Here is a 13,570-nt window from a genome sequence, read left to right as displayed (position 1 = left end):
TCGAGGCACGTCCCCCAAGGGGAGGGGCTACACGCGAGAATTACGCGCGAGAAATCCCCGGTGCCCTCTGGGGGCTGCGGGACCGGAACAGCACTGTGCCCCCGAGAGCCCCTGCGCCTGGCACGTGCCTCGGAACTTGAGTTCGGGGTGTGGGTTTAATGTTCCGTGCCCCCTTGCAGAGACTGGCCACGGCCTGCACACCTGGGGATGCACAGGGCGGGTCATGGTAGGACAGAATTCTGCTGGCCTGGGCACTCCCCCCTCACCTGGCCAGGAAGCACCTTTTATCCAGAACCCCTTGGGCAGAGGTCATTCTCCGCCCTGACTCAGTGGGCTGAATGGGCCCCTCTCCGAGCCAGCAGCTGGGGACAGGGATGGAGGAGAAATCCTCAGCGGGGGTTTTTGTGCCGTCGAGAGGAATAACGGACCACCGGGACCCTCTCTGCTGCTCACCACGAGCCGCCCGGCTGGAGTCAGTGCACCCTGAATGCCCAGGCGAGGAGGCATGTCTGGGCGGGGGGACCCCACTACTGCGAGCGGACCCCTCCCCTTCTGGGACCCCAGGCCCCTCCCTGCCCTGACAGCCCACTTGTGAAAGAGGAGATATGGGCTAAGCTGTAGGCAAGGGGGTCTTTGGGCTGCTCACCAGTGTCCATCCGGCCTATTTTACAGGTCTCAGGGGGGACCCCTCCCCGAAATGTTAACTAGCACAGACTTTGGAATGAACAGACCCAGGCTGTCAAGTTGGGAGATCTTGGGCTGGTCCCTGCAGTGTCCCCAGCCCGTGTCTTCCCGTGAAACGAGCCGCCCATATCTGGCCTGGGAGGCCACTCAGGCCCTGGCATTCCAGTGATTTGAATTGTTAGTACATTTGACTCAGAACGTAACCAAGCTTTCCACAGCCCTCAGCATTGACTGCTGCTCCCGGCGGGGGCGGTAATGGTGCCAGCACCTCTGCTTTCCATCTGGGTAAACAGAGGCTGGGGAGGCTGAGAGATTGGCCTCGGGCCACCCACCTCAGGGCAGGACCAGAGCTCTGTCTGGCTCCCAAAGGAAGCAGGAGGAGGAAGAGGCCGCTCATCCCATCCACCATGTTCCTCCCTCCCTGGGACGCAGAGGGGGCTGTCCGGACTCTACTCCAGAGGGACACGGGAAGCCAAGCCTTGGACAAGGGTGGGGGTTGTCCCCCCCACGTTCCTATGACGAGAGGACTCACAAAGGCAGCGGCTGTCATCAGGGCCTCTTGGCCGGCTGGGTTGTTGCTTCTCGTCCCGGACATAGAGCTTCTGCAAAGAGACACCGGGAAACCAGCTGCCCACGGAGCGTGGGGCAATCAGAGGCCGGTGGATGCTGTTGGTGCCTTGTTTTTTTAAAAGATTTTATTTAGGGGCACCTGGGTGGTTCACTGGGTTGAGCCTCTGCCTTTGGCTTAGGTCATGATCTCAGGGTCCTGGGAGCGAGCCCCGCATCAATGAATAAATAAAATCTTAAAAAAAAAAAGATTTATTTATTTGACAGGGAGTGACACAGCGAGAGAGGGACCATAGGCAGGAGAGTGGGAGCGGGGGAAGCAGCCTCCTCGGGGGCTCAGCAGGGAGCCTGACTTGAGGCTCGATCCCAGAACCCCGGGATCATGACCCAAGCTGAAGGCAGAGGCTTAACCAACTGAGCCACCCAGGTGCCCTTAAATAAACTTTATTTTTTAAAAGGTAAAAGGTAAAAGGATGGAGAACTTAAGCCGTGCAACCACCAACCTAAAGAAAGTTGTAAGAACTGTATTAATATCAGGCAGAGTGGGTTTCAGAACAAGAAATAAGCCCAGGGACAAAGAGGGACATTTCATAATAATAAAGAAGACATAAATTTAAAAGTGCATGGGCTAGTAACCGAGTTTTTAAATACACGAAGGAAAACCTAGTAGAACCAAGAAAGAAGCAGACACGGTTCCACGCGGAGACATCCGTACCCTGCTCTGAACGATCGGTAGGTGGAAAACCAGCGTCTAGAAGATGCGAACACCACAGTCAGCCAAGCGAACCTAACTGACCTTTGGACAACGTGTTCTCCCAGAGGAGCAATGCCCCTGCTTTTCTCAGCTGAAACGTGCTGGAGCAGGACTCCAGCCGGTGTGTCTGACCTCGGAGCCCTTTTCCTCCGTCCGACACGGTCTCCCAAGGATGCTGCCTTCCGGGCGAGAACATCCAGCAGATGAGGAGAGAGAAAAACATTTTACACAGGGGGAAAGGGGGCCTCAGATGCTAACTCTACCACCTGGGGTGGAGTGTGTCTGTCTGTCTGTCTGTCTGGAGGGCCATTCTTTTATGTTTCTATTTGTGTTTTCAAGTTGCCTTGTAGCGAGTCTGTCAGATGAGTGCAGTAGGAGGCTGGTGTTGTCCGGCGTGTCCGACCTGGTGTTTGATGGGTCGGCATCTGCTCTGGGTCTCCTGGGTCTGTCCTCACGGCCGAATCCCATGCCTCCGGGCCCGCCCTGTGCACTCCCCTCTGCCTGGAATGCCCTTCCCTGTTTGGTCCCCCACGGGCTCCTACCCATCCTTCACAGCCTACTCAGAAGTTGCCCTCATGGGAAGGCCCCCCCCAGCCCTCAGGTTTCCCCTGTGTCACAGGCATCCTCTCTGTGGAGCTCTCGGCTGCCGCATTATCCTTTTTACTACCCCTGCCTCTCTCGGCCCCGGAACACTGACTCTGAGCACCGAGGCCGCATCTCCCCCTGCACGGCTCCTCGGTCCTGTGTTTTCACCGCGGCGTGGAGAAGACCAGAGTCTCCCGTCAGGCCCAGGAAACACTTACTTCCTCTTCTTTCCCCTCAGCCTCAAGGACAAAAATCAAGGGGAGCTCATCCCTCCTGTGCTGAGGTTCACGGTGACGTACCTGAGAGAGAAAGGTGAGAGCTGGCTTCCGCCCGGGGCGCAAGGACCTCTGGGTGCACCTCCCTGGGGGCCTCGACTCCTGTCCTGCGCACCCTGCAGACTAGGGAATTGGAGGGGTGGAAGCCGCACCGGGAGGCCGACCAGGACGGGCTGAGCTCCGGCACATGGACTGTCCAGGTCTGAATCCTGGCTCCACTGTGGACTGGCTGTGTGACCTTGGGCAGTTACTTACCTTCTCTGGGCTTCTGACTCCTCATCTGCCCAATGCGGTTGGTAACAGTACCTGAAGCACGGGGTTGCTGTGGGGCCTAAGTGACACGATACACATAGAGCCCCCCATAAATTATGACGTGACAGATAGCTTTTTGGCAGGTGCCTTCCCCAGTGGGGCAGGTGCCTTCGGTGAGAATGGTTCTGGCGTGGGTCAGGCTGCCGGCGGTGGGGGGGGACCGGCAGGTGCAGGTGCCGGGGGTGGGGGGTGTGTAGGCTGCATCAGACGAGACGTGGGGGCCACTGCTGGTTCCCCGGTGCTCCGTGACCAGGCGGGCTCAGAACTGCGTGTTCCCTCTCGGGCCAGAAGACACTGTGGTGGTCGTTTGGAACAGTCTCCACTTTGGCGGCACTTCCCGTCTGCTCCGTCTTTCACGACCGCGAGTCAGAAACCGTGAGAGGGCGCCTCCTTGGTTCGAACCTATCAGTTCCTTTAGTACAAAATCGAACGAGAAACCCAGCCCAGAGGGGGAACTCCGTATGTGTTTGCTGAGCGAGTACATGACTAAGCGTGTGCTCATTGGGCGCCTCCCTGTCTCGAGCCCGGATGGAGGCGCTGGGGTTGCCATGGTAACTGCAACACCCAGCCCCTGTTCTGGGGGCTCGTGGTGGGAACCGAGACTCCGCGACGTTTTCCTCCATTAACACTACACTCGTGACGACCAGGTGCTCACACGGGCGGGGTTGAGCTGTCCTGGACATCAGGGGACCTGAGCTTGGACACTTGGGCCGAGGTCACTGGACCAGCTTCCTCTGCTGCATGGCAAGTGACCATAAGCTTAGTGGCTTCAAACGGCATGAATTTATTCTTGAAGTTACCGTAGGTCAGAAGTCAGGGCGCTCGGGGGCCAGTCTGCTTGGGGCTTCACAGGGTGAAACTCCAGGCATTGGCAAGGCTGCGTTTCTTCCTGGAGGCCTTGGGGAAGAATCCACTTCCACGCTCGTTAGGCTGTAAGCCCAATTCAGTTCATGCAGACATGCCCATTTACTCAGGGCTGTCAGTTCTTTTTCTTGTAGTGGTGCACACTTCCCCTTCCCCTGTGCCCTCCCCCTCCACCAACAGACCTTCCCATCTGTCAGATTCCAGCCTCCATGCTCCAGCACTCTGTTGCCAGGAAAAATCTGGTCCCTTTTTAAAAGTTTGCCTGATTAGGTCAGGCCCACCCCAGATATTCACCATTTTTAAAAAAAGATTTTATTTATTTATTTGACAGACAGAGGTCACAAGTAGGCAGAGAGGCAGGCAGAGATGGAGAGGGGGAAGCAGACTTCCCGCTGAGCAGAGAGCCAGATGCGGGGCTTGATCCCAGGATCCTGAGATCATGACCTGAGCCGAAGATAGAGGCTTTAACCCACTGAGCCACCCAGGTGCCCCAGATAATCTCCATTTTTTAGGGTCAGCTGCCTTGGACCTGAATTCTGCAGAGTCCCTTCTCTGGAGCACGTAGACTAGTGTTTGAATGAATACCAGGAAGAAAGTGTCTGTAGCACAGGGTCCAGGAATTGGAAGCCATCTCAGAACTTCCCCTACTGCCGTCTCTCAGAAGAAAGAAAGAGGGACCGGCCGCTCACACAGGGGGCACGGCACATGCAAAGGCCGGGAGTATAAGCAGTGTGGAGCAGGCTGGAGGCTGGCGTGGGGGTGCGGAGCAGGCAGCGGCAGGAGTGGCTGGACTGTGCAGGTCCGTGGTGCCCGTGGGAAACTAACCCGCGAGGACGGGGACGGGCTCCGTGGAGACGGGTCGGAATCGGACGTAGAATGCTGAAGAGCGCTCTCGGCTTCAGGACGGGGAAGAGACTGGGAGGGGAGCCCAGTGCGACCCCGTGCCACGTGGCCGCGTCCTCTGTTTGCCGCGTCCCACGTGGTAGCCTCTGGCTGCTGGTGCCAGTGACCCAATGGAGCGCTTCCTAGCTGCCTCCTAGGCTGGGCCACTGGGTTTTTAATCTTATTTAATTCTTACGACTTAAATGTAAATTTACATCACCCTGGGCAGCCAGTGGCTACCCCACCAGACGGGTCAGCCGTGCAGACACAGCGGTGGGAACACGGGGAGGCAGCACCTGTGGAGCCTTCTGGACGCGGGCCTCGTCCCGTGGATCCTCTCTACGGCCCTCAGACCCCGGGCTCGCGGCCTTACTCTGTACACAGGGCGGCCGAGCTCAGAGAGGCCGCGTGCTTTCTGTGAGGTCACGCAGCTGGATGAACACAGTTGGGCTGGACCCCAGGACTGTCTGACGAGAGTCTCCCTTCCTGGGGGCCGCAGAAGTACCGTCAGTTGGGGTTGGGGAGTGAAGCAGCTGGAGGAGTAAAGGTGGGGCCGGTGGTGGGGGAGGGGAGGGAATGAGCCCGGCCGGAGAGCATGTGTGAGCGGAAGCCAGGGAATGTTCCAGAAACCTCATGTGCTGGGACCTGTGAGATGCCTGGAGGTCTTCCTTCCGCAGGACTCCGCACGGAGGGCCTGTTCCGGAGATCGGCCAGCGTCCACGCCATCCGCGAGATTCAGCGGCTCTACAATCAAGGTGAGTCTGGCGCCCAGAGACCCCTCCCTGTAAGCACCAGCCCCGCACCGGCCTGCACCGCCCTCCAAGGCTGCAGGGTCCCAAATCCCAGGGTAGAGTAGCTGCCCCGCCCCACCTCCGCCCCAGAATAGCCCAGGCCTTTGGAGAGCAGAGGAGGGCGGGCTGCAGCGGTCCCAGCCCGCAGGTGACCGGGGCACACCCGGGGCAGGGACACGCCTGGCTCCAGGAAAGCTCTTCCCCACAGTTTTAAAGCCATTTGCGTATGAGCCCCCCGTGAAGCCGGATCCCCAACCCCGTCAGGACCCAGATATGACAATTTCTGTCCAGGGAAGCCAGTGAACTTTGATGACTATGGAGACATCCACATCCCTGCCGTGATCCTGAAGACCTTTCTTCGAGAGCTGCCCCAACCGCTCCTGACCTTCAGGGCCTATGAGCAGATTCTCGGGATCACCAGTAGGTGCCTGTCCTGGGGGTGCCCGCCGAGGGCCAGTCTGGGGGGGTAGGGTTTGCTCGCAGTCTGGTACGGTGGGCCACGGTGTCCATGGCCAGGCCAGGCTACCACGGCCAGGCTAGCTGCAGGGACAGGCATGTCATCGACCCAAGGCGGGGGCAGAACCCCACAGAGGCAGCGTGTCTCAAGGTGGGCGTTGGTGTTTCCCCCCGAAGGAGAGCAGAGGGGCCCCTGGCAGGAGGAGGACAGAGCGGAGGGCTTGGCAGTGTGACTGACGCCCTCTGGCCTTTTTGCACCAGGGGGCAGGGCTGGGGTGGGGCAGTTGCTGAAAATTTTTAACAATTATGATGGAAATAACACAAGCTCACAGTGTAAACAAACCCCCCAGCCCCAAAATCAACAGGGCAGAGGCAGAGGCTCTGTAATGAAGGGGGAGGCCCCTCCTGGCCAGATTTAGCAATATAAAAAAATACAGGACGCTCACCTCAAATCGAATTTCCAGTCAACAATGATTGCTTTTTTAGTGTAAGTAAGAGTTGCTGTTTATCTGAAATTCAAAGTTCGCTGGGTGTCCTCTGTTTCATCTAGAAGCCCTACTCAGGTGGGATGGGTCTCTCCTTGCAGGGATGTGAAAACAAGGCTTTCTGGGGTGCACTCGGGAGGAATGGGCTTTCTGGGTGGCCTGCGGTGTCCAAGGCACAGGAAAATCATAGCCGGGACAGCCGTCCGGTCTGCAGTGAGTAGGTTACGAGGAGCGGCTCAGAGCCGGACAGATCTGGCTCCAAGTCTGGGCGTCCACACGTGGTAGCTCCGTGACCCTGGGCATGTCACTTAACCTCTCTGAGGTCACTTTCCTCACTGGTATGGAACAGGGGACTGCTTTGAGGATTAAATGTGCATAAAACACGTGACATGGCTCATGGTCCACAAAAAGGGCTTTGGGACAGTCTGCAGGCGGCTCCCTTCTGCTCACCCCCGAGGGCTCTTTCTCGAAGGGACCGTCGTGAGCTGCAGGTGGACCTGGTACCAGGACCCATTCTGGGACCGTAATTCGTAGAAAGATGACATTGAGGCTGGGAAGCTGAGGTCCAGGCACCGAGAGGGCAGCCTCCAAGCTCGTTGGTTTCTTGGGACTATTAACTTCACGGGAACTGTCCGTTGACATTACCCACGAGGGCTTGAGTTCACGAAAGAAGAGCTTTTATTAAGAAGCCGACAGGAACATTCACGGGTAGGGAAGTCCCTCCCTTTCAGCAGTGGCTGTGTTTGGAAGGCACAGGGGGTTCACGATGGCCCTGCCCAAGGCATGGCCGGAGGAGGTGGGCGTGTTGGGGGAGCGGGACGTGCACACGTGTGTCTGCCGTGGATTCGCTGTGGATCCGCTTTGACTCGCAGCTTACGGAGCCCAGTGGAGGGTTTCGTTCCGAGGAAAGTGGGGGGTCTGAGTCTGGGACAGCCTCACCCAGACCCGGAGGGCGTGGGGCCCCGAGCCGTGGGAGTCACAGGTCACCTCCGTCTGCAGCAGGCTCGGCGAACTTCCTGGCAAGGGCCAGACCATCTTTCAGGCTCTGCGGGTCCATCCGCGTTGCCGTCCTCTGCTCCGCCGTCCTGCAGAAGCCCCACAGATGGACACACGGAGCGGGTGGCTCTGTGCCAGTCCAGCTGTACTGACGAACGGGGGCCCTGCAGCCCGCAGGCTGTGGTTCGTGGACCGCTGGGCTAGACCGTTCCCGCTAGGAAGTGAGTGACTCGGCTTCCTGCGCTTTCTGGGAGGTCACAGCCGCAGTTCCAGGGTAAAGAAGGGACTGGAGCTCTCGGAAGGGGGGGCTTTGCAGGGAACAGCCTCATGGCCCGGACGTCAGTGAGGCATCCAGGCCTGACATCGGGACAGTCTGTTCTCAGAGCTGTCCTCCTCCCTACATCCGTGCTGTCCCCTCGGGAAGGACTCAGGAGGAGCCCCGTCCCGTTGTAGGTGTGGAGAGCAGCCTGAGGGTGACCCGCTGCCGCCAGATCCTGCAGAGCCTTCCAGAACACAACCGCGCTGTCCTCAGCTACCTCATGGGCTTCCTGCACGAGGTGAGTGGGCAAAGCCGGGTCCCGGCGGCAGGGGAGGGGGGAGGCCCAAGCTCTGTGCCTGGCCCAGGTGGCCTGTCCCGCTCACGGTGCCCAAACGGAGCAGGGTCTGGGGTCTCCATGGCCTGCAGGACCTCAAGGCCTGACCAGGCAACAGCTCTGCTTCTCTGCCCGCCCCTGCCGCCCCCCGCTGCCCTCGCTTACTGATGGGAACTTCTTGACTGAGGTCCCCTGCTCCCGTGTCGTCTCCCACACGGGCTGTCTGGAGGGAGGAGCAGGGTCCCCAGGCCAGGGCACCGAGCCTGATGCACAGTGAGCAGACTGAGGAGGCCGTTCCTGAGGGAGGAGCAAGTCACCGGGTGCGCACGTGTCCTGGGGCTTCCGTAATGCGGTGCCACCGATGGGCGGCTACAGACAATGGAAACGTGTTGTCACGGTCCTGGAGGCCCGAAGGCCAGAATCGAGGGGTGCATAGCGCCGTGCTCCCACAGGGGCTCGAGGCAAGGGTCCTTCCTGCCCCTTCCAGCTCCTGGTGGCTCACACGTCCCTTGGCTTGTGGCCGCCTCGCTCCTGCCTGTCCCCACAAGGCCTCATCCCCTCTCTACAGATGTCCTGCTTCTTCTTACAAGAATGCTTGTCACTGCGTGTAGGGCCCAGTGGGGTAATCCAGGATGATCTCACTTGAGACCCTTGATTACCTCTGCAGGGACCCTGTTTCCGACTGAGGTCAGTCACATCCTCGGGTTCCCGGTAGACATCTGTTTGGTGGAGCTGCCATTCAGCCCCCTACATGGGGTGAGAAAATGAACAGTGAGGGAAGCAATTGTCCTGGCTCGGGTCCGGGCTGAGCTCCCCACGCCTCAGGCAGGGAGGAGTAGTCTCTGAGGTCACTCCCTTTGCTTCCAGACCCACAACCCTCTGTCATCCGACCTTTCCTGGAACACGCATCCTTCCGGGCCCTTTGCAGGCCGCGTGCGGTGCAGGCGTGAGTGAGGCTGGTTTGGCCGTGGGGCTCTCAGCCGCGGGGCACATTTCCACCCACATGGTGACACCACGGCAGGGGCTGGCCTGGGTCTTTGGGGCTTATGCGGGAACCCTGCTGCCTGGCAGGTGGCCTGGGAATGTGATGACCAGTGGAGGGGAGGGGACCTCTGGGCAGGACCAGTGTCACCTGTTGAAGTTCATCAAACACCACCTCTTGGTTTTTTGGGGTTTTTTTTGTTTTATTTTGTTTTTTGGGTTTTTTTATTTTTTTGACCACCTCTTGGTTTTAAAAATAAACTTTGGGGACTCCTGCCTGGCTCATTCGGTAGGGCCGGCCGCTCTTGATCTTGGGGTCATGAGTTTGAGCCCCATGTTGGGTGTAGAGATCACTTTAAAAAAATAAGCTATCTCGTTCTCCTTCTCTGTCACTTGACCTTATTTCTCAGAAGCCAAAAACTAAGTGATCGTCATCTTTTTTTCTATGTTTTCTTGAACTAGAAATGGATTTATTTTTCTGTCCTCTGCCATGCTGCTGGCATTAATATGTCCCCTGGGGCTTGGCGCTGCATAGCCTTGGCCCCCGGGGGACACCTGCAGGGGCTCGGGGCTGCGTGTCTCCCAGAGACGAGGCTTGGGCGGCCTGGGCATCCTCATCGATCCCAGTGCAGCTCTCCCCAACCCCCCCAGTTCTGTGTTCTCCTGTGACCCCCGAGGCTCTGCATTGCCTACTTCTGATTCATGGACACCCCCAGGACCCTGGAGGCAAGGAAGAGATCAGGCCATGCCCTCTGATGCCCCCCCTCCCCAGCCACCTACTGGCCACATGACTTTGAGCAAGTTCCTTGCACCTTCTGGGCCTCAGTTTTTCCTTCCGTAAGATGGGTGACATATCCTGCTTTTTGGGGTTCTAAGTGCTGTAAGGCAAGCTCTTGCCCCCACACCGCCCCTAGTCCTCCAATGACCCCTGCATGCTGGTCCGTCTTGACTATGCCCGACTCACTGGCCAAAGTGTGGGTATCGGAGACGTGCTCTGGCTGGGTGACACCGAACACGGTGCTTTCGCACCCACCATCCTGGAGGCACCCCCCCCCCACCGCCGCCCCGAGGGGACCTTCCCGGTCCTTTGGAGTAGAAGACAAGACTGATGCCGAGGAGATTCCAGAAGAAGCTCATTGACAGTCAGAGCCAGAGGGGCCCTCAAGCATCAAGCCCGAGGCCTTCCTTCTGCAGACGGGGAAACTGAGGCCCAGAGCAGGGTGCTGGCTGCACAGGCCCTAGCACAGAACCCACCGTCACTCGCCTGGTCTTGTGTGTGTCCTCCAGGTGTCCCGGGAGTGCATTTTTAACAGAATGAACAGCTCCAACCTGGCATGCGTCTTTGGGCTGAATTTAATCTGGCCGTCTCAGGGGGCATCCTCCCTGAGCGCCCTCGTGCCTCTGAACCTGTTCACCGAACTGCTGATCGAGTACTACGAGAAGGTCTTCAGCACCCCTGAGGCACCTGAGACCCATGGGGAGCTCAGCGCCGGCACCCAGTGCAGGTGAGCGGGGCGGACCCTTCACCAGAGGCAGTGCCAGACCCTCTTGGGGGCCCCACGTTGCCCCCCATGCCTCCGCAGCCCCTGACGGTGGCCCGGACACTCCGCTAGGGCGAGAAATGCCACATCAAAGTTGTGTGTGTGTGTGTGTGTGTGTGTGTGTGTGTGTCCCCGCGCACACTCTCACGCTCCTGGTGCTTTGTGAACTTGCCATTAAACTTACAGCAAACCTTCCGGCGAACAGCCAAGGTTCTGACTCTTGGCCCTTCAGCATGGTTCGGTGGGTGTCGGGCTGGCGGGAGGTCAGCTCTGGGGACGCAGCGCCCCGGCAGGTGCCGCGTTCCCTTACTAGGCTGAGCGGGGCGCGCTCCTGGGCAGACAGAGGCGGCAGCGCAAGTGCGTGTGGCTTTCGAGCCTTGGCTGGCGCCCAGAGCCGGTGTCACATCCGAGGCCGAGGTCGCTGTGGCAGGGCTCTGAGAACTTGTTTGGCGGAGGTTGACCATGGGAAGGGCAGAGACTTGGGGCCGTAGAGCGGTCAGCCTGCTGAGAGGCCCCGGTCATGTTCCAGCCCTGCAGTGTCCGGCGGGCTGAGCCCTCCACGCGGGGAGAGGCAGCCCCCCGTGTCCAGCTTAGGTACGGCGGAGGCAGGTGCTTCCACATTCCCAGCACAGAGCCCCCAGACTCACCCTGACTGGACAGGCTCGGGTCCTGTGCCCACCCTGGCCGTGGCTGGGGCCAGGTCCACGCTGATTGGCCTGGGCCTGAGCCGTGTGCCCCGCCCCCACCTGGGCTGGGGTGAGGGCCGGCTGGTGCCCCCGGCGTGTCAGTCTGCGGAGGCTGTCCTGACAGCAGCACAGGCGGGGGCTTCAGCAGCAGATGTTTCTTCCTAACGGGCAGGAGTCCAGAAGCCCGAGATCTGCGTGGACAGGTTCAGGTGAGCCCTCCTCCTGGCTTGCCCGCAGCCACCTTCCCCCGGTGTCGGTGCCTGGCAGGGCGGGGAGAGCTGGGCAAGAGCCGGCCCTCCGCAGTCTCCTCTCGCAAGGACGCTGACCCTCGTGGACCCAGGCCCGCTCTCATGGCCTCGTTTACCCTCAATTACTTCCTAGGGCCACCACTTCCGTTATAGCCGCCCTGGGGTTTAGTGCTCGACATAGGGGCTTGGGGCACGGGGGCACAGACCAAATGTGACAGGCCTCCTGCCACCCTTCACCGAGTGTCGGTGACGTATCAGACGCTGTGCTACGCGCCCCAAGCTCTTGCTGCGCGGGGGAGGGGAGGACTGCAGAGCACGGAGAACAAACGTCCACTGCAGATGTCCCACCCGCCTGTCCAGGCCCGGGGTGCGGTGCTGACCCCCACGGTGCCTGTGTGAGTCCCGGGACTGCCCTGGGCTCCATCCCAGAGCTTGGAGCAAGCAGGTGCTCCCTCTTCTCACCCTCGTGGCGTTTGCTCCCCTGCCTGACCTGCCGGTGTGTGCTCTGCTGCTCCTGTCTCGTCTTCTCTGTCGTTGAAGAAGGGGACATGTGACCTTGGGGCCATCTGCCGGCACCTGTCTGTGGACGGCAGACACGCCCCCCAAGGATCGGTTGGACCCAAGAGTGGAGAGTGTCCTGCTCCCTTCTCTGAGACTTTGCTGACACGGATCCGTCCTGTGTCACGGTTGTAGCATGACGCCCCTGGGTCCTGGCCATGCGTCCAGTTCATAAGGATACTGATGCCATTCAAGTCTCCAGACCAGAGGAGGTACCTCAGGGTTACAGGGTGCTGCAAAGGGGTCCCTCCTGCTCACTGAACATGTCTTCCCTGGGGGAGGAAGGCTCTGTGGCATCGGGTCACTTGTGGTCGGAGGCTGGAGGACAGCAGACTGGCGGTGCGGGGTCACAGGCCGGCGAAGGGCAGGTGTCTCCGTCCACTGGGTCCCTGCTGTGGGTGGCCTGGTTCTGGTTTGCTCCCTGCCCCCCACTCTGCTCTGTCTGTCCTGCTCCTTCCTGTGCCCTCGGCTAACCCAGACCAGAGCAGTCCCCTCATGCTCTTGGAAAGTGACCGGGGTTTCCTTTATTTCCTGTTCTGCCACAAAGCTTTATTCTTTTCTTCCTCTTCTTCCTTTTTCTATTTTTTCAAACCCAGCCCTCCTGCTCTGACCCGCCCCAGCCTGGCACGGAGAGCTGAGACACAGCCCCAGCCTCTGGGGAAGCTGCCTGCCGTCTGCTCCCCTGCCCCGGGGAGGGGGTCTGTGCTCCCACAGTTCAGGACAAGCCCAGAAAAGCCTCAGAGCTCCGTTGCCAGGGAAAGGGGGAAAAAAAAAAACACAAAACACAACCTGAAATAAAAATGATGGGTCCCTTAAGAGCACCCCGCTGTGAACAGCAGAATTAACAACGACATTAAATCAAGTCCGCACGTTCCGCAGAAGGGTTTACGGTGTGGCGCGCGGCACTGAGACGTAGGTCTCAAATTTCCTGACTCCGAGAGGCGGCCCGGAGACGTCTTCCTACGGCTGCTTTGATAACCATCTCCCTTTCACGAGCGATAATTGCAGAATCCCAGGTTCAGCACCGCGTGGCCTTGTCACCCTTCCTTGTATCAAAGCACCATTTCCCCGTCAGTTCCGCGGCAACGGAGAGCGATTACGGCACTAACGTGTGGCAGGCACGCATGGCGCATTTCAGCGTAACACCATGAAATGTGATGTGGAAATGAGGACTCCAGGGTGTCTCTGTTGACAGGACGTGTGGAATAAATTGTTCAAACATTCACTTTTGCAGGAACGACCAAGATTTTAAGTGACTCCGGAGATTAGGCAGGCTGCCCAGAACTTGTCGCTGATACCCGCAATGAATTAT

General features: G+C 59.2%; 1 protein-coding gene across 4 annotated transcripts in view; it reads left to right on the top strand.

Moving 5' to 3' along the window:
* Nucleotides 1-10,960, top strand: part of ARHGAP8 (Rho GTPase activating protein 8) — a 59,593-nt gene extending 48,633 nt beyond the window's left edge. For 3 of the 4 annotated variants that reach the window (XM_044229355.1, XM_044229354.1, XM_044229357.1), the window contains 5 exons: nucleotides 2,829-2,902; nucleotides 5,601-5,678; nucleotides 6,006-6,134; nucleotides 8,105-8,208; nucleotides 10,513-10,960. In XM_044229355.1, the coding sequence (XP_044085290.1) occupies nucleotides 2,829-2,902; nucleotides 5,601-5,678; nucleotides 6,006-6,134; nucleotides 8,105-8,208; nucleotides 10,513-10,734 (607 nt within the window). In that variant the 3' untranslated portion in view covers nucleotides 10,735-10,960. Of the gene's footprint in view, nucleotides 1-2,828; nucleotides 2,903-5,600; nucleotides 5,679-6,005; nucleotides 6,135-8,104; nucleotides 8,209-9,111; nucleotides 9,793-10,512 lie in introns of those variants that run through there. The other variant, XM_044229356.1, reaches the window with a different exon arrangement.
* Nucleotides 10,961-13,570: the final 2,610 nt, after the last annotated feature.

This window comes from Neovison vison, chromosome 12 (genome assembly GCF_020171115.1).
Source record: "Neovison vison isolate M4711 chromosome 12, ASM_NN_V1, whole genome shotgun sequence".
Lineage (NCBI taxonomy): Eukaryota > Metazoa > Chordata > Mammalia > Carnivora > Mustelidae > Neogale > Neogale vison.
The sequence above is the reverse complement of the archived record's forward strand: the minus strand, read 5'-3'. Positions and strand labels throughout refer to the sequence as shown.